We start from the raw sequence: 25,162 nt of genomic DNA, 5'->3' as shown, positions 1-25,162 counted from the left end.
AAGCCATGCTGTGGTGGTCCCATATACAAAATAGAGGAAGATTGGCACAGATGTTAGCCCAGGGACAATCTTCCTCAAGCAAAAAGAGGAAGATTGGCAACAGATGTTAGCTCAGGGCCAATCTTCCTCACCAAAAAAAAAATAAAATAAAATAATCCAATGAGGATGTGGTGGAGGTACAGATAAAGTATGATTGGAGGGTAGGTACTGGAGGTTCATTGCACTATTCCCTCTACTTCTGTTTATGTTTGGCAATTTCAATAATAAAAAAAGAGATTAAGCCCGTGTTACCTCCTCCCAGAAGCCCTCTCATTTTCCTCGGAGGGTTAGATCCCTCCTCTGAGCTTGTCAAGCCACCTAACATGCTAAACTGCAGTCCAGTGGTTTACCTCTCCCTCTTCAGGGCAGGGGCTTCCCTGGGTCCCCTCTGTCTCCCTGGGACATGGTTCCCAGCATGAATGAACGGATGACTCCTAGCCTTGGTTCATTTGTGGTCGAGCATCTTGATCTCCAACTAGCAGTTAAGTTCCTTTGATGGCAAAAGCCAGCCCTTTTATACAGGTTTGTTCGTTCTGCTGGGCTGAGGCAACGTAAAATCTCCAAAAGCGGATGACATTTGATTCTCGGTGACTGGGGTTGGGTGAGTTTCACCACTTGCTGGCTGGACTGACTTGCTCTGAGGAACTGACAGGACAGGTGCTACTTCCTATTTCAGAGTCCAGAGGCTTGTCTCTTTAGGCAAACGGAGCTCACACCCTGCTGAGGAAAGGAGGAAAAGCCGGACGAGCCAGTGCCTTGAATGAGTGGGAACGCCCCGTAATGGGACGAGAATTTCTGCTCAGGCACGTGGCTAAACCTAGTTAGGAAGCCTGCGGCGTGGATAACAGTTCCTGGAGGACCCGCGGCTCCCGAGAGGCGAGCCCTAAGGATGTGCGTGCTGAAGCTGCTGATCTTCCTGGCCCACTGGGCAGTCGCCAGGGCTGGACGAGGTAGGTGCTGCGAGTACCTGGCTGTCTTTGTTTTGTACTATGAACTCAGGATCTGGGAGCTGGAAGCTGCTCTCAGAAAGCTGACAGAGTGGCTAAAAATAGCAAGGCAGGGAGCTAGGGCAGGGAGGGTGAGATAGTGGGCGGTGGGGGTGCAGTTTGAGCCAGAAGATTTTAAGTGGGGGCAACAACTGGCCAGGGGCGGGACACGGACTTTGCTAAGAGGCGTGGGTACATGAGAGCCAGCCAGGTGGTAGAGGTAGAAGGTGGCAGGAGATTCACGGATTCATTCCACAAATATTGGCTAAGTGCCTTCTATGTACCGTGTGCTGTTCTAGGAACCAGAAAAGAAAAGAAAACAAAGCCACAGTCCTTGTGAAGCATTCTTTCACTTGGGAAGAAACAGACCAAAAGACACATGAACAAGTAACTACATAGTATTCCAGGAGATAACAAGTGTTACAGAGAATAATAAAGCAGAAAAAGGAGTCGGGAGTGTGGGGGAGGGGGTAATTATGGGGTGGCCAGAGAAGAGCTGTCTAATGAAGTGACATTTGAGTAGGGACCTGAAACAGTGAGGGAGAAAGCCACGTGGACGTCTAAGAGAAGAACATTCCATTAAGAGAGGATGGAAAGTGCACTGAGCTGGATGCACAGGTGATGTGTGAGAAGAGCAAGGAAGCAGGGGCCGGCCCCATGGCTTAGCGGTTAAGTGCGCACACTCTGCTACTGGTGGCCCGGGTTCGGATCCCGGGTGCACACCAATGCACCACTTATCCAGCCATGCTGAGGCGGCGTCCCACATACAGCAACTAGAAGGATGTGTAACTATGACATACAACTATCTACTGGGACTTTGGGGAGAAAAAGGGGGAGGATTGGCAATAGATGCTAGCTCAGAGCCAGTCTTCCTCAGCAAAAAGAGGAGGATTAGCATGGATGTTAGCTCAGGGCTGATCTTCCTCACACGCACACAAAAAAAGAGCAAGGAAGCAGAGTGGCTGGAGCAGAGCGGGCAAGGGAGGGAGGTAGAGATGAGGCCGGGGGATCACGGGGTGGGCGTGAGGGGCTGGTGCCAGCTCATGTATAAACTTGTAGACAATTTTAAGGACTCAGAGTGAAATGGGACATCATTAGAGTTTTTTTTTTTTAATATTTATTTATTTGTGTGTGTGTGTGTGTGTGTGAGAGGAAGATCAGCCCTGAGCTAACATCCGGTGCCAATCCTCCTCTTTTTGCTGAGGAAGACTGGCGCTGGGCTAACATCTGTGCCCATCTTCCCCTACATTATATGGGACGCCGCCACAGCATGGTTTGACAAGCGGTGCGTTGTCTGTGCCTGGGATCCGAACCTGTGAACCCCGGGCTGCCGAAGAGCAGTGTGTGAACTTAATCACTACGCCACCGGGCTGGCCCCATCATTAGAGGATTTTAGGCAGAGCTGTGATGTGATCTGATTTGCATAAGTTTAAAAGGACCCTTGGACAGCAACTAGAAGGATGTGCAGCTATGACATACAACTATCTACTGGGGCTTTGAGGGGAAAAAATAATAAATAAAATTATAAAAAAAAAAAAAAAAGGACCCTTGGGCTGTTGTATTGAGAAGAGACTGTAGTGGGCTGAAGGCTGGGTGACCAGCTTGTCTTGGTTTGCCTGAGACTCTCCTAGTTTTAGCATTTAAATTTTGGTGCCCTGGGCACTCCCTCAGTCCTGGGCAAACTGGGATGGCTGGTCACCCTAGTAAAGGAGAAGCAACAGAACCAGCGAGGAGGCTGTTGCCATCAACCAGTGAGGGAGGATGGGGGCTCAGCCTGGAGTGCTAGGAGCGGAGGTGGTGGGAGACTGTCTGATTCTGGACAAGACTTGCTGACAGATGGTGGGTGTGAGAGAAGGGGAACTCAAAGTTGGCTCCAAGGTTTTCAGTCTCAACAACTAGAAGGGCGGAGCTGTCATCTGCTGAGATGTGGGAGGAAGCGACGGCAAGGATTTGGGATATGTCGAGTTTGAGACGCCTGTTAGATTTCTGTCTGATTGGAGAGGAGTCAGTGGGAGGGCTGGACGTGTAGTTTTCCTTAGGATTCTAGATTGCCCTTTTCTGAAGTCCTTTGAATGGGACCTTAGATATGATCCAACACCCTTTTGGTACAGCTGCAGAAACTGAGGCCGAGAGAGGGAAGGACTGGCCCAGGGTTCTGCTCGTTGCTTGCCCCTGTGGAGCTCAGTTTTCCCAGGCTGGAGTCCGAAGGGTTGGTGGCCTCTGATCAGTCCACTTTTTCAGACACTACCCAGGAGCAGCTGGGAGCCTTGGCAAATTGCTCTGCTGACGTGGCTGGGCATCTCAGAGGCCAGTGAGGAGAAGCATTGGAGGCAGGAAACCGGAGTGAAATGCCTGGGAAGGGCTTGGATCCAAAGCTGTGACTTAAAGGTGGAAATACCTCTGGGACAAGCCCTAAGAGGCCATGTCATTCCCTGTGAGGGCGTCTGCTTGGGAGAAGGCTGAGAGTGGCATTCCTCCTTCCACTTGGAGGCGGACACCCGGTTCCCCCTGGGGGACTTAGGGCTCTGCCAGTCTAACAGAGGCTGAGGAATGACTGAAAGAATCTTCCACACCCTCACTCTTTCAATTTAAATATATTTTCTTAGAAGTCCAAATGCCAGGGGGCACCCGTCAGCCCAGAGTCTTAATGGTTAAAAAGAATGTCTCCTCCCCCCAAATGCACTAAGATGTTCATTACGGCGTTGTTTATAATAACGGAAAATGCTAACAACAATGGAAGAGCTGAATAGATGATGGTAAAAATGCCTGGTGGAAAAGTTTCAAGACAATACAGCAAAATGGAAAACAATAAGTAACATTTATTAAATACTTATTATGTGCCAGGAACTGCTGAAATTTTTACATACTACCCTTACAACAGCCTTGTGAAATAGGGATTTTCACGGAAACCGAGCCTTAGAGAAGTTAAGTAACTAACCCAAGGTGACATAGCTAGTAAGTGTTTGAGTCTGGACGTAAACCCAGGCTGTACATGTCCATCTGCTTATAAAAGATGCTATGTAAAAATAAACACACACTAAGGAAAATAGCCAAGAAGAGCTAACATTTATTTATTGAGCACTTATAAGGGGCCACGCTTATACTAGGTGCTTGACATATGCTGTCCTTTAAAAACACATTTGTGAAATGAAGTAAAAACAATTCATTTGGTTTTTATAGTCCCTGTAAAGTAGGTACTATTACCATCATACCATCTTGCACATGAAGAAAATGAGACTCAGAGGGGGACACCACACTTGCCCAAGACCCCGCAGCTGGGAAATGGCAGGACCAAGCCTGAGCTCAGCTGCCTTATGCATCATGCCCCCTTTTTTTTTTTTTTAAATAATTTTATTTATTTATTTATTTTCCCCAGAAAGCCCCAGTAGATAGTTGTACGTCATAGCTGCACATCCTTCTAGTTGCTGTATGTGGGACGCGGCCTCAGCATGGCCGGAGAAGCGGTGCGTCGGTGCGGCCCCGGGATCCCAACCCGGGCCGCCAGCAGCGGAGCACACGCACTTAACTGCTAAGCCACGGGGCCGGTCCGCATCATGCCCTTTGATGGGTCCTCTCTCGGGTTGGTGGGTTTTATAGGTTCTATGCTATTTTTTCCTCTCTTCTCCAAACATTCTGGAATGTGTACATCTATAATTTAAAAGTAAAATTAAATTTAAAAAGAATTCCACAGCACCTGTAAGTTTTTTCAGAATCCGAGTCTCCTCCTGAAGTGCAGAACGTTGAGACACCCAACCAGTTAGCAATCATCTCCGCTTTGCATAAAACTGGGGTTTCCACCTCTACCTTCCTTAGCCAAGAGCTTGGGTGGGGCCCTAACTTGCAGGTATGGTCTCCTCCCACACATGCCCCATGCCACGCTGCATTCTCCTGCAGTTTCTTCTTTTTTTTTTTGTGAGGAAGATCAGCCCTGAGCTAACATCCATTGCCAATCCTCCTCTTTTTGCTCAGGAAGATTGGCCCTGGGCTAACATCTGTGCCCACCTTCTTCCACTTTACATGGGACGCTGCCACAGCATGGCCTGATAAGCGGTGCATCGGTGCACGCCGGGGGTCCCAACCCGGGCCACCAGCAGCGGAGCATGCGCACTTAACCCCTACGCCACAGGGGGCCGGCCCCTCCTGCAGCTTCTAATTGCAGAGAGACAGACAAGTTCTTTCAGTGTGGGTTAGCAGAGAAGGAACACACTTCCCTCAAGAATGATAAGCCGACCTAGTGGAGCTGTTTTAAGGAGAGGGCAGGGGCCGGCCCAGTGCTGTAGTGGTTTAAGTTCATGCGCTCCGCTTCAGCAGCCAGGGGTTTGCAGGTTCAGATCCTGGGTGCAGACCTACGCCCACTTGTCAAGCCATGCTGTGGCAGCGTCCCACATACGAAGTAGAGGAAGATGGGCACAGATGTTAGCTCAGGGCCAGTCTTCCTCAGCAAAAAGAGGAGGCTTGGCACTGGATGTTAGCTCAGGGCTGATCTTCCTCACACACACAAAAAAGGGGAGGACAATTCATGCAGTTAACACAAGTCAGTAAATGTTGGCTTTAACAAGTGAACCCTCTGTGTTTTGCACGGCCTTAGTTTACAGAAGAGGAATTACAACGGAAGAGTTCAAGGTTATTGCTTAGCTTCAAAAACAAAGGACTGAACTAGGGACCAAGGTCATTTTGTGGTGTGAGTTATACACATAACAAACAAAAGACATGGAATCACAGGGCGTTAGAACTGGCAGGGCCTTCAGATAACCTTTCTGAAATACTCTCATCTTACACTCGAGGAAACAGAGGCTCCAGAAGAGAAGAAAAACTGAGGCCCGAGAGGCAGAGTGGCCCAGGGAATGAGCACTCAGGCTGGCTTGTCCACCCTGCAGCTAGGTGCTCCCTATGAGAGTACTCCTTTCATCCACACATCCACACTTTGCCACTGGCAGAGTTATCCCCATTTTACACATGAAGAAACTGAGGCTCAGCGAAGGAAATCTCTTGTTCAAGTTGCCATTGCCTATGTGGAGGAGCCAGGACTCAAAACAAGATTTCCCTGATTGCCAATTTCATGCATGCCCTTTCAAAATCAACCTGCTGCCTTAAGCCAGAAAACCTAGATCCTATGTTTAATATCTATGTGACCTTGAGCCTCTATTTCACCATCTATAAAGTAGGGATAATAGCAGAGGGGAGATCAAATATGATGGTTAAGTGAGATCACAGATGTACATTGTAAGGTGCTGTAAAAGTTTAAGGGACCATTTTTTTTTATATCTAAGGTCACACTGCTGGCTAGTGGCAGAGTAAAGTGCACTGCAATCATTTCTGTTCTGACACAATATGAGTCACAGATCTGCTGCTAACTAGCTCAGTTTTCTCATCTATGAAATGGGTACAATAATAGAATGCATTTCATAATTTTTGTGTGTGTGTGAGGAAGATTGTCCCTGAGCTAACATCTGTTCCAATCTTCCTCTATTTTGTGTGTGGAACGCTGCCACAACATGACTGGATGAGCTGTATGTAGGTCCGTACTTGGGATCCGAACCTATGAACCCTGGGCCACTGAAGCGGAGCATGCGAACTTAACCACTATGCCACCGGGCCGGCCCTGCATCTCATAATTTTGTCATAAGGCTCACGGGTACAGTGCTTGGCACTGCATCTGGCATTCAGTAGGTGCTAAATAAAGGCCAGGTGTCTTCCTGCCTTCTTTCTCTTGTCTCCCACCATAAGCAAACTCACCTTTTGGCTAGTTTAAGATCTTAGGCTCTAGGAATGATTTTTGCAAGTTTTCCCCACCTCGTCATGAATCATAGTAAAAGGAGCTCACGTTACATATGATCTTTAATGAAATTTTTAATATTGCTTTTGAAATGAATTATTGATTTTGATGGCATAGTTTTTTTCCAAACTTTGGAGCCAACCCATTTTTTTCAGGTCTCAGACGTTTCCATGGGCCTTACGAAGCTACTAGGGTCTGGCCCTGTGTCTGTCGTCCCCAACGGACAAGGGGGCCCGGTAACCCCTTCGATGAAGGAGGAGGGGGGCCAGGAGACTGTTTTGCCTGCCCAGGAACAGGGAGCAGAGCTGAGCTCTCAAAATTAAAACTAGAGGGCCGGCTCCGTGGCTTAGCGGTTAAGTGCGCGCGCTCTGATGCTGGCGGCCCGGGTTCGGATCCCGGGCACGCCCCAAGGCACCACTTCTCCGTCCACCCTGAGGCCGAGTCCCACGTACAGCAACTAGAAGGATGTGAACCTATGACATACAACTATCTACTGGGGCTTTGGGGGGAAAAAAATGAATAAATAAAATCTTTAAAAAAAAAAAAAAAAATTAAAACTAGAGGGTGTGCTGTGCCCACAGGCCCTCCGCTCAAGAAAGACCATCCAGGAGGAGACAGGATCTGTCTTCACATTGTTCTGCTTCAAACGTCCTGGCCCGGGACCTGCTCTTTACCTGCAGAGGACAGCACTGAGGGGACCCTGGGGCAGGCAGCGAGAGGGTGCAGCCACTCGCCCCTCATCCCATCTCTCTTCCTTGGGGAAAGGGGGACTTGCAGGACCCCCCAGGGACCAAATTCAGAGTAACTGCTGCTTTGCATTGCTGAGTGCTTATGCATTATCTTATTTTAACCCTCCCAATGACCCCAAGAGGTAGGGGGCGCTGTTGCCTCTATTTTACAGATGAGGGAACTGAGACACCAAGTAAGTTGTTCACGTTCACACAGCTAGTGGGCGGTAGAGGTGGAATGCCAACCCAGGTCTGTGCCCTCAGCTACTCACTGTTCTTGATCCCAAATTTATTCATATCCTCAGTAACTAATGAATAATAATGACAGCTAGGATTGGTATACGTTTTCTTAAAACTCAGGGAAATACACGAATCCTTTCTTACTGTAAAAGATTCAAGCAGTATGAATATATAAGCCTTTTAATTTTAACGGGATTCCCCAGGTGAGGCATCTGCACAATAAAGTTTGAGAAGCCCTGGTCTAAAGGATCAAGGGTTAAAGTGCCTGATTCGCCACACCCTCCCAGTCTCGCTCCGGCCCCAGCGGTAATTGCCAGGGACAGTGGAGCATTAAGATTCTTCTCTACAGGCCCTCTCTGGTTCAATACCTTATTTGATGTTCACAGACAAGCAGGTCAGATGTCAAACAGGCTCAGCAAGGCCAGTGGGCTTGCCCAGAGTCCTCAGCAAACACAAGGAAGCGCCTAGATTAGAAACCAGATAACCTGCCTCCCTGTCCAGGGTCCTTATGCCCACTCCCTTTCTCCAGGACGTGATGATTAGAGCTTAATTCCTCACAGTCTGTAACTAATTCCATAGAAGCCTGTGGCTCCCATTCTTTGGTGGGTAACATGTGTATTATAAAAGCCACCTTCTGGGGGCTCTGAGTCAATATTGTGTCTCAGCTGTAGAGTCAGAGAGGTCAGAGTTTGAGCCTCAGTTTCCTAATCTGTGAAATGGGCATAAGAATCCCACCTTAGAGAACAGTTGCAGGGATGAAATGAGATAAGCATGTTACGGGCACCTAGCTAACATTCTTTGAGTGCTTCCTAGTCTAATCATCCTCCCCACAGCCTTGTTCATTCATTGAATATATCTCTGGGCATCTTTCCCATCCAACACACTGTTCTGGTTGCTGAGGACAGAGATGAACAAGACAGGCTTTGTGCTCTCATGGAACTGACATTGTAGGTAGGGAAGATGGATGATAAGCAAGCCAACAAGATCATTTCATATGTGAGAGTGGTCTGAAGAAAATAAAACTGGGGGAAGTGGAACTTGAGAAAAGGTAATCAGGGAAGGCTTCTCTGAGGTGGTGAACTTTGGGCTGAGGCCTGAATGAGAGGAGAAAGCAGCCATGCAATGACATAGGGAAGGCTGGGGAAGGTAGTGGAGGAGACGGGGAAGAGGCTCCGTGAGGACAATGAGTGGGGCGAGTCGGGCTGAGCGGTAGAGGAGGTCTCTGTGATCCGCCTCCACAACGAGAAGACTGGAGCCCAAGGAGGTGGAGCCCCCTGGTTCTCCGTGCCATTCTTTCTTCTGTCCTGGTCTCTCCTGGAGTCAGGCCTTGGGAGACACACACACATACACAGAGGTCACTAGGAATTCCAGGCAGGCTGGAACGAAGAGACAAACCGGCAGCTGACACTGGAGCTTCCGTCAGCAGACAAGGAGTTTCAGAAGTGGGGAAATGCTCACTGAGCAGTGTGAGGGCTGACGTCAAAGGGGCAGAACGGCTGGATGTTCGTGGTTAGTGGAGAAAGCCCACTTGAGGCAGGGGAGTGGTCTCTGCCCGGTCTTGAGAGGAAGCAAGGGGACCGCACGCCAGAGAGAAGGAAGAGGGGACGAAGCGCCTCTCACTGCATGCGACCTGGCCAGCCTGGCCTCAGGCTCGAAGCAGGCGTGACCCAGCCACAGTCAGTGCAGGGGCTTGGGAAGCCCACCAACTCCACCCTTTCGCTGGTTGAAATGGGGCAGTTAGTTTCTTTCCTCTGGCTTAGGATTTTGCCCCTGTAGGAGTAATTGCAAACATCCTAGTGATCGCAATTTGCGTGAAAAGTTTAAACTCCCCCCATTATAAACAAAGACTCTGCAGGCATAGACTGTCTACAAAAAGATATATCCGAAATAAAAAGGCACTAGTTTTACCCCCTTAGCAATCACTTCTTCCCGGGAGAGGATCCAGAACCACAGGACCCCCACCGTTTACCATGTGTCTCAGGCAGGTTGACCTCTGAACCTTAGTTTCCCTATCTGCAAAATGGGGATAATGATCAATGCCTCCTGGCTATGGTGAAGATGACTCTATAATAACCGTGGGGGGGATATTTGCAGCCATTTGCACCTTAGTGTGAACAAGTTTCTGATCTTTTCCTGAGACCAGGTTTTGATCAGGAGAGGTGGGCAAAGGCTTGGAAGCATCTGGGAGGAAAAATCAAGGAGTGAGGCTTGGGGGCCAGACTTTCCCTCTGGGCCTGTCCTAGAGCCGCACTGACTGTCAGGTGACTTGGGTGGTGCCCTGAAAGTGACAGAAGCTGGGACACCCAGGCCCGGTTTCCTGGGGTAGGGTGGGTGGTGGCTATTGGCTCCGAGTGACTCAGGAAATGGAGGAAGTGACAGCGATGGTGAAGGGTGAGGAAATCCCAGGCCTCACCCCGTCTTAGCCAGAAACACAGGATTGAGGGCAGAGGCCGAACCTGTTCAACTCTCTTCAATAAGCATCATTGGAATGTCTTATACCGGGCCCTGTGCCAGGTGCAGATGATAAACCCACTCCACGGGGCCTGTTGCTTTCCATTCCCTTCTCTGTTTTACAGAGGTTTTTAGCATTTCGGCCTTCCTGGTTTGGAGCTGAGACCAGGTTTTGGTCAACCACTTCAGCAAACAGGACCACCCCTAGCTGCTCGGGCTGCCACCCTGCATCCAGAATCACTAATAAGTACACCCACGTGAGAAATGCGGCCCAATCTGATATTACATTCCTTCTTTTCTGGTCTAGCACTCTTAAACATTTCCACACATATAACTGAGGTTTTTGCTGGTATTAACTAGCAAGATCTTACAACGCATCTGGTGTGTACGTTCTCCCAGGTGAGATTTTTGTATGTATTTCCCTGGAGCATGATAAGGTCCGACTCTAGTTACGGGCTCAGAGAGGTGAAGCAACTCACCCAAGGTCACACAGCTAGTATGTAGCTCCAGAGGCTGAGTGCTTAATGCCGACACTCTCCCACCTTGGCTTTAAAACAAGCACTCTGCTTAGAACTCCCAAAAGTTCTTGAGGGTCATGCAGCCCAATACCTCATGTTGCTGCCAGGACACTGAGATGGGGAGATGGTAAGGGCCTTGTCAACGGTCACAGGGCAGGGACAGAGCCAAGCCTGTTCTCTGCTCTGCTCAGTGCCTCCCTAGGCAAAGCCAGACCTGTGGCCCTTTTTCTCTGGACCCAGCATTCGGAGAAAACTTCCTTTCACCCGTGCATCCTCCCCTCCCCCAGCCCAGGGTTCCCCCGGACTTCCTCTCCATCCAGGCTCAGGGAGGGCCCAGCACTGAGGAGGGTCTCCTTTCCCCTGCAGGAAAGTTCTGGCACATCTCTGACCTGCACTTGGACCCTGACTACAAGGTCTCCGAAGACCCCCTCAAGGTGTGCCCATCAGCCGGCTCCCAGCCGGTGCCCAACGCAGGCCCCTGGGGTGACTACCTCTGTGATTCTCCCTGGGTCCTCATCAACTCCTCCATCTACGCCATGAAGGAGATCGAGCCAAAGCCGGACTTCATCCTCTGGACTGGGTGAGAGCAGTCACAACAGCTGCCTTGCGCCGGGCCACTGCTGTGTGCCACCTGCCAGCCTGGCACCTGTCCCACCCCATCTCCTTTAGTCCTCACACCAGCCCTGTTTTAGAGAGGATGAACCTGAAGCTCAAAGGACGCAGCTTGCCCAAGGGACCCTGGGCCTGGCTGATTCCAAAGTCTGTGCCCTCCATCTCCGTGTCTCCCGGCCTCAGCAGAACACAGCTGTCTCTGAGGATGGAGACATGGTCGTGGCCTGTCTGGGCATGTGGAAAACTCCTGGGTTTTAAGTTGGGGGATGAACACTGGAGCCACTCCCACTGGGGGTTAGGGACTCCAAGCCCTAGAGATCCAAATGCAGGAAGGGAAGAAGGTAGGAGGGCTGAAAGTGGTCCAGCATCGGGACCAAGGGTCCTGGTCAGCTGCTGGCCACTCTTGGGCTGCTCTGGTCCAGGGCACTGTTCTGCATGGGGACAGCTCAAGGGGTGATTTCCGCTCAGCCACAGAGACTCCATTTCTGCTTCTCATCCAGGGATGCTGCCATAAGTCCTCCAACTTTCCTCAGCACTCGCCGTCCTTGTCACTCAAGGTCCCCTCCCCCACAGTAGGTCAGCCTGTCTTGTGCTCAGCCCGGGGTAGACACTGGGGAACTGAGATAATAGGGACCCAGACTCGCCTTCAAGGAGCCCACGGTCTTGTGGGCAACACAGACAAGTCCACTGACCACGATACCCCAGCGAGGAGAGAGGGTCAAGGGGGGATGTGGGAACCTCACAGGACCCCTGACTCCCTCTGGCAGGACTGGGGAAGACTTCCTGAGGGAAGTGGTGAACCAGGGAGCTGATGAGGTAGGCTGGCAGAAGCTCTGCGTTCTTGCTCCCTCTTCCAGCCGCAGTGGACACTTGTATAAGGCAGGCTCAAACCCACGGGGCCCCCAGCTGTCCCTCAGGGTGACATGGGAGTGGCCAGAAATGACCCTCAGATAGACCCTGTGGTCAGCAGGGGGAGGGGCAGGGCTAGACACTTAAGAAATGTGACAGTTTCTCAGGAGGGGCCTGGGCAGCTCTGGCTTCCCTGGGCTCAGGAATCAATCTAAGAAGACAGTGAGCTTTAGGCCATGAAGCTGGCCTCCTGCTCCCGCGAGAGTTCTTGCTGGGGGAGCCTCTGAATTCTCTGAGGAGGGGACCTTGGAGAAATGTGTAACATTCTGAAAGATGTGATCCCTCTGGGAAAGGAGACCACTTTGGGAAATTCATGATCCTTTAACAGAAGCATGGTTTTTCTGGGAAGTCTTTGGGACCTTGCAGAGATGTATGGATTACACAAGATGACCTCTAGGCCCTTTATAATTCTTCAATTTCTAAGAAATTAGACTTCTCTGGGAGAGTTCCAACCTTTAGGGGGTAACCTGTAGAAATTGGATGTGTTTTCTATCAGACAGAATTAGATCCTCCAAACTAGAAAAAAAAAAATACAATTTTGTTCTAATGTCTTTTGATTCCTGGCCTGTCCTTGGGGCGGGGGAGACAGAGCTGAAAGGCTCCTCCTGCTGCCCTCATGAGGGCATCAGAGATGCAGTAGGACGTAATGGGTGTGAGCATAGACTCTGGACTCAAACCCTGGCCCCACCGCTTTCTAGCTGTGTACACGTAGGCAGAATTCTTCCCCCAGCCCAGGGTTCCCCCGGACTTCCTCTCCATCCAGGCCTTTCTGTGCCTTGGTTTCTTTACCTATCAAATAGGACTAACAATAGACCCTATGTTGTAGGGTTATTAAGAAGAATAAATTAGTGGATACGGGTACAATGCACAGAAAGTACCTGGCACAGAGCAGGCCAGTGTGAGCTGCTAGGAGCAGCGTCAGCACTATTAAGTTAATTAACTTCTCTGGGGATTACCTGGGCAGCGGCTGAGTCCTCCGGCTTTAGATTGTTGGGGCTCCTACCGTTCCCAAACTCCGCCTTCTCCCATCCTCCTCCCCTGTCCCCACCTTGCTGCTCATTTCTAAGGTAGATCCAGGAATTTAGCTCAGTCGAACAGGGGACTAAATGGTCCTGGGGCAGGTCCCGAACCTTCCCGAGAGTAGGTCTGAACTCTATACTCTGAAGCCAGCTCCGAACTCCTTAGAACCCTTGGGGAAAGGAGCAGAACTCAGAGATGGCTTCTCTGCCCGAGCTCCCTGGGGGCTTGCAGATGGGATTGGAACCCCAGAGCTTCCCTCTCTAAAAAATAATATTAATTACCACCCAGCAGCTACTATTCTACATTTTATATATATAATTTTATCCCTCTATTGAAGTCTCACAAATGCCCTATGGCTTGGTTCCATTATTATCCCTATATTACAGATGAGCTAATGGAGGCTCAGAGAGGTTAAACAACAAGCCCAGGGACCCACAGCAGGTAAATGGCAGAGCCCAGGTTTGAACTCTGTCCTCTGTGACTCCCCACTCCAGCCTGGCCATTCCCCCTCAGTGGGCGTCCGAGGCCCAGTTCCAGAGCCTCTTTTCTCACAGCAGAGCCATCCCTTCTTTTTTCTCGTACCCCTTCCCGGGCTGCCGGCACCAAACTAGCTTGATGGTGTTTTGCAGCGATGACACCCCTCATGTGCCCAACGAGAACCTGGGAGAGGCGGCCGTGCTGGAAATTGTGGAACGCCTGACCAAGCTCATCAGAGAGGTCTTTCCAGGTAAGACTCTGCCATTGGTCCCCTACTGCATGCCCTGAACCCCAGGCGGTGCCGGGCTCAGTGGGACAATGACAGCAGCAAGATGAGGGGGAACGGCCTCCACCCACTGACAACAGTGGCTATTGGCCAGGTCCTGTGCCAGGCACTTCACGGCGATCATTTCTTACCTTCCAACAACCCTGCAAGGAACACGCGAGCTCCTCAGCCTATGGATATATACAGAGTCCTATTAATGGAAATGCCTGACTTTTCCCTGCCTTCTTCCCCTGCCTGTTTCACACCAGACTCACAGCCTCTTCTCAAGGTGCCTACAGTTATATACAAGCACTGTCCCTGGTAAGTCTCATGTGGGCTCACACACAGCCCTTGTGTCCTGCTCTGGCTCTGGAGTTGCCATCCACCACCCTCAAGACATCTAGGCTGCTGAGACCTCAGGGAGATGCTGATTTCCAGCCAAGGTGCTGTTTCTTGGTGCTTCCATGGCCTCGAGAGCCTGGGAGAGCAGGCAGGGACCGTGAGTGATTATGGCAGCAGCCCCACGGGACATGACAGTGAGAATGGGGTCTGCATGCCCCAACTAATGGCCCTTGAAAATGCTTTTAAGCAGGCTGTGCCAAACACAAGGTCCTGGGGGCTGAATCAGGCTCTCAGGCTGCCAGCTGGGGACCTGGGAAAACAGCCCACTACCCCCCAACCCCCACCTTCTTTGGGTTCTGGGACAGCTGCTTCCTCTAAAGGTCTTAGTCATGGGTCCCTGGGACCCAGATATAGAATAATGATAATAAAAATAAATAATAACAGCAGCAGCAATAACTCTATGTGTTGCCGAGAACCCGGACCGTATCACTGTAGCCGAGTAAATGAACACAATGACAAGGGATTGAGGAAAAGAAAGAGTAGTTTTTTTTTTTTTTTGGAGGAAGACCAGCCCTGAGCTAACATCTATTGCCAATCCTCCTCCTTTTTTTCCCCTTTTTCTCCCCAAAGCCCCAGTAGATAGTTGCATGTCACAGTTGCACATCTTTCTAGTTGCTCTATGTGGGACGCCGCCTCAGCTTGGCCGGACAGGCGGTGCGTTAGTGCGCACCCGGATCTGAACCTGGGCCTCCAGTAGCGGAGCACGCGCACTTAACCGCTAAGCCACGGGGCCGGCCCTGTGAGAGTAGTTTTTAATTTGCTAGCAAATGAGGACATGGCAGGCTAGTGCCTCAAAACCCACTGTCCTCCTGAAGTGTTAGCAGCTAGGGTTTTTAAATGGGAATCCATGGGAAAGAATGTGCTGTCTACATGACTGCAAACATCTGGTGAGGCAATTATGTGAGGGTCCCAGACGTTCTGGCACCGAGCCAGCTGTTATCTCTATCTGTAGCAGGAGGTCCTGCACTCCCTCCATCAATCTTTCTGCATTACCAGAAATTGGGTCCTGGGGGGAAGAAGGAAACTGCTGCCCGTTAACGATTACAAAGTTTATAAGGTTTTAGATAGGGGAGGGCGAGCTGTGGCTTTGCAGGTTGGCGCCTTCCCATCAGCCTGCGTTTTGCCTTGTGCGGCTGCTCACAGGGAGGAGGCTGGTGAGATAAGGAAATCCGCAGGTGGGTGTCCTTTATTGTCTGCCTCCGTGATGGGTGGTGGATTCTGGCACCAGGAAGCCAAGGAGCTGGGGTCTGGGAAGCTTCAGCTTCTTGGTATTCTCTGGATATCAGTTTCCCTGGAACAAAACTTCAAAGGACCCACAACTAGCCAAAACTTAACTTCTACTTACCTTGTGAAGTTTAGGGATACAAAGGTTAAAGAAACCCATATTTGCATATGAATGTAACTTAGGGAAAGCAGGGAAAGGGGGATGAGTGCTTTTGGTTTTAACCCCATATATGCTGGGTTTAACGTAGGGGAAGTGATATCAGGGCCGGCATCATATGGATCTATGTGTCTTGTGCTGTCAGGCACTCCTCTGAGAACATTATATGCCTTAGCTCATTCATTGTCATGGTCATCCTAGACAGAGGTGCTATGTGAGCCTTAGGGTCAAGTAAACTGGTCAAGGTCATGTGGCAAGGGTGGGGACTCAAATCCTGGTTTGAGCACCTCTCTTATCCACCTCTCCCACTGCCACTCCAGGAGGGCCCAAGCTGCTGTCACCAATCCACATCTATCCTCCAGGCAACCTCCTTTCTGCCACCCACTTTCCTCAACATAAATCAACTTATGCAGAGTTGCCTGGAGGCTTCCAGTCTATGTAACTCAACCCAACCCAACCCAACCCAACTCAGACACGCTTGGGCTTGTTCATCTTCCAGCAGAAGTCACCACTTAGGGTCAAACCAGGGCACTCCCCCCCTACAACAATAGGTATTCTTATTCTTTTTTTTATAATTTTATTTGTTTATTTTTTCCCCCAAAGCCCCAGTAGATAGTTGTATGTCATAGTTGCACATCCTTCTAGTTGCTGTATCTGGGACGCGCCCTCAGCATGGCCGGAGAAGCGGTGCGTTGGTGCGCGCCCGGGATCCGAACCCGGGCCGCCAGCAGCGGAGCGCGTGCACTTAACCGCTAAGCCACGGAGCTGGCCCGGTCTCTTTATTCTTAATGTATAGATAAGGAACCTATGGCTCAAAGCTAGCTGGTTCCTAGGGAGGATTTCCAACTCAGATCCAACTGTGAGCACTCTTTCCTCCATTCCACATAGGGCTTCTGCAGTAAAAGTGAAATGAAGGATAAGAAAATGCTCTATTACTACGATTTAACGTACAACTGTGAATTAGGAGATTTTATAGTTCATAACACACTCGCACGTTTATTGAATTTCCTCATATCCAAGATGCCATCCACTGTAAGAGGCATCATTTTATGTATTGCTAAGGAAAAAAATGCTGTCAATTAAAGTATGACACAGTGCTGTCTCACGGCCTCAGCGGTAAGACACAGCCCACTTGCAGAGATGTTAAAATGAGAAGAAACTGGAAGAGACGAAATGAGGCATTTTCTGATTTGGGAATTATAACAACACACGTCAAGCAGAATGCTCCCCGTTTTATAGATAAATAAGCTGAAGCAATTTGTGGGAGAACAGGAGGGGACTGAAACTGGAGATGTGGGGTCCCACGTCATGTGTTCTTCCTGCCACGCGCCACTTGTGTCCCATCAGAGTCGCCGTGAACACCAGGCCTTGCCTCTCCAGCACGGCCGAGTGGTGAACGCAGGTGTGCAAAGGAAACAGATCAGGTCCCAATTCAGGCTCTGCCACGTTCTAGCTGGGCAAGCTCATGGAGACTGTTTTCTGCCTGTGCAAAATGCAGAAAATACTGGTACCTGCCCAGAGGGTTGTTGTGAGGATGAAATAAGGCAACCTAGTCACTCATTTAGTCAGTCAAAAAATATTTATTGAGCATCTACTATAGGTGTGACACCATTCTAGGGGACTTGGCCGTGAACAAGTTGCCAGGTTGTACCTGCATGGAGCTTACGCTTGTAAAGAGCTTCCAACAGTGCCTGGAACGTAGAAGCAGCAAAACATGGGAGAGATTCCCTTCCTTCTCATCCGCCCTTGGGATTCCAGGGGTTTGTGTTTTTTCTTAAATTGGATTCTTAATGGCTTCCTGTATTCACGTTAGAGAGGTGAGGTTTTTCCAGGCACTTCCAGTGATGGCTTCTGGCTTTGAGAAGAATTGCTGATGGGAGTCCTACAACCTCCTCCTTTGGCAGAGATCTCAGCATTTCCAGATCTTGTAGGCTAAACTGGGCAAAGGGTTTAACAAACATTTTCCCAAGTGGGAATTGGAGGCTCCAGCCTCCCTCATGGTTCAAGGTCACTCTCTGGGGTGAGCCAAGCTCATATAAGGACAAAGCCGTGCCCTGAGCTCAGAGTTTTTGTTTATCGTCAAATATTTATTGAGCAACTACTACACGCCACACACAGACAAATGTAAAATAAAAGCAGGAATGAGGCACTCACAAGGAGGAAATGAGTCTGACAGGCTCCTTTCTCCCTCCTGGGCTCATTCACAGGCCACTTCCTCAGGGAGGCCTCCCCTGACCCCCACCCCACCCCTGTTATACAATCCCACAGCAAGCGGCTCTTCCCTTTTTGTGACAGCCCTCCCACCTCTAATTACTTAATACCCGTCAACCCTACCTCACCGCAAGGCCTCTGGGACTGGGACTTGGGTATCTGGTTCCCAGGTGGACCAGCTGACACGTAGCATGTGCTCAATAAATATGTATTGACTCACAATTGAGTGAAACTCATAAGGCCTCCCAGAGAGAATTAGACCCCTTTCCTAACCGGATGATGGATTTGGAATTGATGAGAACAAGGACCAGTAAATTACCAAGTGGCTGATAATGGAGCTGAGGATTATTTAGATTTTCTAGCTTTCTCCTTGTCATGTGATGCTTCCTTTCTGACCAGGAAACTTTCTGCTGGGAATGGGGTTAGGGACAGGATCAGAGAACTCACCGCTCTTCCTTCTCAGGTCTGAGCAAAGTTCAGCCAGATTCTATTAAATGTAGTTTTCTGCTTATCTCTCTATTTTCCTCATCTGTGGATTTTTTCCCTTATCGCTCTTCCCCATTAGCTCTGATGGCCGGCGGCTGACTGAAAATGGCTAATACCACCAAGTGCCTTCACATACATATTTATATATTTCTCCTTTTCCTCCCAGACACTCAAGTCTACGCTGCTTTGGGAAATCATGACTTTCACCCCAAAAGCCAGTTGCCAGCAGGGAGCAACAACATCTACAATCAGATAGCAGAACTGTGGAGACCCTGGCTCAGTAACGAATCCATCGCTCTCTTCAGAGAAGGTACTAACACCGTTTGCTACTGTAAGGAGCACTTGTGCCAAGGTCTCATGTCGTCTTCACAACCTTCCCATGAAATAGGTACTGATTTTATCCCCCTTTTACAGATAAGGAGACTGAGGCTTGAAGATACGAAGTCACTGGCCAAGGTCAGCCAGCTTAGAAGAGGCAGACTAGGGAGCAGGAACCAGGGTGACTCCAGTGCCCATGCTCTTAACCCCACAGCACTAATGAGGATCACAAGTGAATATTTATTGAGCATCAGTACTGTGTGCCAGGCACTATTCTCTGCACGTTACTAGACTTCTCGCAACAACCCCAGGAAGGGGCAGTGACCATCAGTTCAAGCAGGGTTTCTCAACCTTGCCACTATTGACATGTTGGGCTGGATAATTCTTTGCTGTGGGTGCTGTTCTATGTACTGTAGGATGTTTAGCGGCATCTCTGGCCTTTAAGATGCCGGAAACACCCCTGTTGCAATAACGAAAAATGTTCTGGACATTGCCAAATATTCCCTGGGGCACAAGATCCTCTGGTTGAGAACCACTGATCAGAGACACAGCCAGCCCAAGGTTCCCCTTACCTACTCTCTTCCCTTTCCCTCAGTCCCCTGCTGTTGGGGCTCCCCATTGGCCAAACCCAAGCAGAAGCCCATGGCATAGAAGCCTATTGATTTAGTTCACATAGATCAGCTCCTGGAGCAGAGAGCTGAGTGGAGAAGGGCTGACAGTGGATCTGGAGGGGCAAACACACCTCATTGTTATTCCCATTACACAGAGGAGGAAACTGAGGCATAGAGAGGTTAACTTTTCCAAGTTGCACAGCTAATAAGTGAGAGAGCCAGGGCTTGAACTCAGGCAACCTGGCTCCAGAATCTTTGGTCTTACTCATGATGCCCCTCCTGTGGGAAAAATGGGAAGGGAGGATGCAAGGGAAGGAGAAGGTGAGAGAGTGAAGTGAAGGGGGCAGAGGCGTGTCTGGTCAGAGGCAGAGGACCCCTTCAGATTTTCCCTGGCTGTGATGTTCCAGGTGCCTTTTATTCTGAGAAGTTGCTGGGGCCGAGTGGGGCTGGGCGAATCGTGGTCCTCAACACCAATCTGTACTATAGCAACAATGAGCAGACAGCTGGCATGGCCGACCCCGGCCAGCAGTTCCAGTGGCTGGAAGACGTGCTGACCAACGCATCCCGAGCCGGGGAAATGGTAAGGGCTGCTGCCACCTCCTCCTCCCTCTCTGGGGTCACTTCCTGAACAGGTCTGCCGCCTCCGCACAAACTCACCCACCCAACCCAAGATGCCCACATCACAGAGGGTCCTTCATCAACCCAGCACCAGGAGGGGGCTTGTTCCATCCTGCCAACAGCGTGTGAGGCTGGGACCCTGGAGCCCATTGCAGATGTGAGGCTCCTGAGGGGTGGTGACCGTCCTGTCACACAATAAGTGGTGGAGCTGAGACTAGAACCTCAGTCTCCAGACTCCAAGTCCAGTGCTCTTTCCACTGCCCCGACATGCCACAGCTGCAGCCCACATAAAGGGATGCGCTGCCCTGGAGGTGGTCCATCTAGTCTGCTGGGCTGGCAGCTCCCCGAGGACTAGCCCTGTGTCTCATTTGCCTGAGTCCTGCACTGACCAGCACATCCCAGCAGAATCTCACGGCCGGTGCTTCTGAGCACTCACTATGCATCAGGCACATTGCTAAGTGTTTTATATGGATTATCTCATTTTCTGAAAACTCCACCAGTTAGGTGCTATTCCCGATGTGAAAACAGAAGCTCAGAGAGGTGATCCACAGCTGGTGTCCAAGATGCAGTTTGACTCCAAAGCTCATGCTCTTAACTGCTCTCCCCCTACCCCCCATTCTACCTCTTGCAATGGTGGCCAAGGGCCCAGGTATTGTTAGCTGAGTGACTCAAGCAATGTAAGACGTGAACACACATTACCACATAGCATGTGCTACACAACCAGGCAAGGAAGGTTTAGTGACAGGGCCTGAGCTCTCCAAGAGAGAAGACTAGTCTCCGAAGGATCAGGAAGGTTTCACGAGGAGGTGCCCTTTGAGCTAGGTTTTGAACTACAGGTAGGATTTACAGAAGTGAAAATGAGAAAGGTACTCCAGGTGGCAGGCATAGCACGGGCAAAGGCACAGAAGTGGGGAAGTGTGTGGGACATTCATTGCTGGGTACAGAGAGTGCCGGAATCTGCCAGAGCTAGTCTTTCGGGGGAGGAGGTACATTTGAGCCTGTCTGCTTGCCTTTGGGGAGAAAGGCAGGTTTGGAGAGGGGGCAATGAGGGGTTGAGGAGGACATCTCGGAGCTCCTCCTGGACACCCCTTCCCCGTAGGTATACATTATTGGCCACGTGCCCCCGGGGTTCTTTGAGAAGACACGAAACAAGGCATGGTTCCGGGAGGGCTTCAACGAAGAGTACCTGAAGGTGGTCCAGAAGCACCATCGAGTCATCGCAGGGCAGTTCTTCGGGCACCACCACACCGACAGCTTTCGAATGTTCTATGATGATGCAGGTACTCAACCTGGAGGGCAACTGCCAGCCCACCTCCCTCCTTCTCTCGCCGGCCTCTCTCAGTCCCACTGTCTTTCTCCTGAAAGGTGCCCCCATCAGTGTCATGTTCATTACACCTGGGGTCACCCCATGGAAAACCACGTTACCTGGAGTGGTCAACGGGGCCAACAATCCAGGCATCCGGGTGTTTGAATACGACCAAGCCACGCTGAGCCTGCAGGTCAGGAGCCCTGGTCTGTTGGGGTCAGAGGAGGAGGGAGGGGAGGGACCTGGACACCTCACTGCCTTCCCTAACTCTCTCCCAGCTAACCCACCCTCTGCTGACCACTGAGCCTCAGGAAGCTCAAGTTACTTCCATCCTTTCAGAGCTCAGGTTCAGAACCCTAGAGCCACCTCCCAACCCTGCCACCAAGTCAGGTCAATTCTTCTTCCCCAAATCTCCCTTGGCCCTGGATCACAGCTTCCTAGCCCTGCCCTGCTGTAGCTCATCTGCTACACATTACAGAAAGAGTTAATCTTTCTAAAGCACTTCTCTCTCTCCTGCTCAAAAACCTTCAATGGCTCCCCAGTGCCCCCAAAACAAGTTGGATCTCCTTGACCTCATAGTCAAGGCCTCCCACAGTGTGACCTCGGGCCTACTACCCACTGCTTCCCTACACCAACTAGGCCCCAGCCATAGCAGGCCCCTAAGGCATCGAGCCATCCCTCACCTCCTGAGATGTGCTTGTGATTGTTGAAATGACAAAGAAATATTATTCCTTAATTGATTCAACAAAATGTACCACGCATCTGCCATGTGCTAAGCTCAGGTGATACATAAGTGAACAAAAACAGCCTCAGCTCTCCTGGATCTGACCTTCTTATGGGAGACAGACAATAAAGGAGTAAGTAGGGCCGGCCCCGTGGCTTAGCGGTTAAGTGCACGCGCTCTGATGCTGGCGGCCCGGGTTCGGATCCCGGGACGCCCCGAGGCACCACTTCTCCGTCCAACGCGAGGCCGAGTCCCACGTACAGCAACTAGAAGGATGTGAACCTATGACATACAACTATCTACTGGGGCTTTGGGGGGAAAAAACTGAATAAATAAAATCTTTAAAGGAGTAAGTAAAGTATGGCACAGGGAGAAGAGCTATGGAGAAACGAAAACACACTGAGGAGACAAGTAGTGACGGTTACAGGGTGTGTTGTGTGCTGTTAGGTAGGTGGGGCAGGGAAGTGTCCCTGATAGGGTGACATTTGAATTCTGAGTAAATTCAGGGAGCAAGCCATGTGAGCATCAGGGGAAGGCGGAGGAAGAGCAAGTCAAAGGCCCTGGGGTGGGGATGTTCTTGGTGTGTTAGAGGAAGAACAGGGAGACCAGTGTGGCCGCGGTGGAAGGATAAGGGGAGAGTGGGAGGGATGAGGTCAGATCACGTAGGCCATCGTTAGGACTCTGCATTTGGGGAGTTTGGGGCAGATGAATTAAATATTCTAACTTACAATTTTACAAAGTCACCATGTCTGCTGTGCAGAGAACAGGCTGTTGGGGGCAAGGGCAGAAGTAGGGGATCGGTGAGGAGGTCACCACAGGAACCACTGAGAAGGGAGGGTGGCGGGGGCCAGAGTGGCAGCAGTGGGGTGGCGAGAAGTGCCAGATCCTGGACGTATTTCGAAGGCAGAGCGGACAGGATTTGCTGGTGGATTGGATGAGGGTGTGAGAGCAAGAGAGGGGTCAAGGAGGACTCCAGGCTTTGGCCTGAGCACCTGGAAGGATGAGGCTGCCGCTCACTGAAATGGGACACTGTCGAAGAGCAGGTTTTGGAGGGAAGATCAGAAGTCTGGTTTGGACCTGTTCACTGTGGGATGTCTAAATGGCATCCAAATGAAAATGCCGAGGGAAGAGGAAGTTGGGTGTTCAAGCTGGAGTTCCAGGAAGAGGTGGGTATAGAGACTTAATCTGGTTGATGAGAAAGGCCATTTAAAACCAGGGACTGGAGGAGACAACCCAGGTCCTTTGTTCCAGAGTAAATGTGGATGGAGACGAGGCCTGAGGATTTTTAGAGTATGGCCAGTTGTCCACATGGGCACGCAGAAGGCCCTACATCCTTCTCAGGGAGGGAGTCAGACAGACGTAGGTTTGAATCCTGGCTTCAGGACTCATGAGCTTTTTGACCTTTCTGGGCCTCTGTTGCTTCGTCTGTAAAATGGGAGTAACAGTACCTCACAGGGGTGGGGAGGACTAACTGAAATAATGTCATGTGCCCAGCAGGAAGCTGTCATCCATACATGGCAGCTCCTCTTACCCCACCTCTAGCGCCCTGAAGCAGGTCCATATATTCAAGTGGATATTATTGGACAGATAAACCTTTCCAGATTCTAGTCCTGAAAATGCACCTGAGTCCTAGGGGGTCCTGGGTGTATCCCAAGCCCCCATCAACCACAATTCTATAACCTCTCTCAGCCAGGCACTCTGTCCCACTTCTTTTAAGTTGCTTTTTATCCATTCACTCTGTAAATATTTACTGAGCATTTTCTGTGCTTGCTGGGACAGAAAATGCACGGGCCATGGGGTAAACAACCTGGGTTCCAATCCCGCCTCTGCCACTGAACACCTGTAGGACCCTGGCCAAAGGCATTAACCCCTTTAGGCCTCAGTTTCTCATAGGTGAAATGGGGGTAATAAGCACAGTTACCTCATCAGATTCAATCAGAGGATGTCTGCCAAGCATACCTGGTAAGTAGTAAATGCTCAGTAACTAATAGTGGTCATTATTACGGCTATAGAGAATTTGGGGGCAAATGCAAGGTACAGGATTGGGGTGGAACCGTACAGCTGCTCATGGCCGGCCTGCCTCGCGCCCCCTCTCTAGGACATGGTGACCTACTTCGTGAACCTGAGCCAGGCGAACGCGCAGGGGGCGCCCAGCTGGGAGCTCGAGTACCGGGTGACCGAGGCCTACGGGGTGCCCAACGCGAGCATCCGCTCCATGCACGCGGCACTGGGCCGCATCGCCAGCGACCAGGGCGCGCTGCAGCGCTACTATGTCTACAACTCGGTCAGTTACGACACCCAGGCCTGCGGCGAGGCCTGCCGCACCGAGCACGTGTGCGCGCTGCGCGAGGTGGCCTTCGACGCGTACTACGCCTGCCTGCGCGCCCCCGGCGCCGCGCCCGCGCCCAGGCTCGCGCTCCTGCTCGCGGCGCTGCTGGGCCTGCGCGCGCTGCTCGCGCCGTGACCTTGGGCGCCGCCCGCTGGCACGCTGAGTTCGTCTTCCCGGTGGTAAATGGGGGCAGCGTCACCCCGAGAGCTGGGCTTTTCCTCCTTTTCCCCCGCAGAGTGAACTGGGATGGGACAGCCGGATCAGGAAATGAAGCACCAAAGACCCCACCAGAAGCACATTTCTTTCATGTTTTATCCGAAAAACAATGCTCACCGTGCATCTTATTCTGTGCATTATTCCTTTTAATATGTACATAACGTTTAAAGCAACTCCCTTGCAGCTATTGAACGTCCTCCCCTCCTCCTCGAGCGGATAATCAGAGCGAAATGAGCCACCAAGGAGATGCGCCTTGTTGGTCCTGTGCCCTCAGTACTGTGCCCATGGCCCGAACTTGAGGCACACCTAGTTTGCGACAGGCCTTTCTGTTTTGTTGTTTTGTTTTGCAACAATGCAGATGTGAAGGGATTGCAGTTCTAGCGCCGGCGCTAATTTCTGGGCCCCTTTCGCTGTCTTGGACCTCCAGGAGGGTCAAATGCAATACAAGGCAATTAGAAGCCTGCTAGGCTAAGGGCGGTGCGCCTCGGACGGTCAGTCTTAGGGCCCAGCGGTCCTCGGGGATCGGAGGGCTAAGTGGG

The 25,162-nt window shown here is 50.8% G+C and overlaps 1 protein-coding gene across 2 annotated transcripts; it reads left to right on the top strand.

Moving 5' to 3' along the window:
• The first annotated feature begins 752 nt into the window (after window positions 1–752).
• On the top strand, window positions 753–25,123 carry SMPDL3B (sphingomyelin phosphodiesterase acid like 3B). 2 transcript variants are annotated; one of them, XM_087446461.1, is made up of 9 exons: window positions 753–989; window positions 11,105–11,318; window positions 13,909–14,006; window positions 18,668–18,811; window positions 19,838–20,010; window positions 21,148–21,328; window positions 21,414–21,547; window positions 23,962–24,040; window positions 24,177–25,123. In XM_087446461.1, exons 1-9 carry the CDS (start codon window positions 929–931, stop codon window positions 24,782–24,784), a joined length of 1,692 nt encoding a protein of 563 aa, XP_087302587.1. In that variant the 5' UTR covers window positions 753–928; the 3' UTR covers window positions 24,785–25,123. The 2 variants fall into 2 exon arrangements, with proteins under 2 accessions (XP_087302587.1, XP_014639546.1); XM_014784060.2 differs by lacking the exon at window positions 23,962–24,040 and having other exon boundaries at window positions 789–989; window positions 24,177–24,751.
• Window positions 25,124–25,162: the final 39 nt, after the last annotated feature.

This window comes from Ceratotherium simum, chromosome 22 (assembly GCF_057802395.1).
Source record: "Ceratotherium simum simum isolate JZ-2026a chromosome 22, ASM5780239v1, whole genome shotgun sequence".
NCBI classification, from domain to species: Eukaryota; Metazoa; Chordata; class Mammalia; order Perissodactyla; family Rhinocerotidae; genus Ceratotherium; species Ceratotherium simum.
The sequence above is the reverse complement of the archived record's forward strand: the minus strand, read 5'-3'. Positions and strand labels throughout refer to the sequence as shown.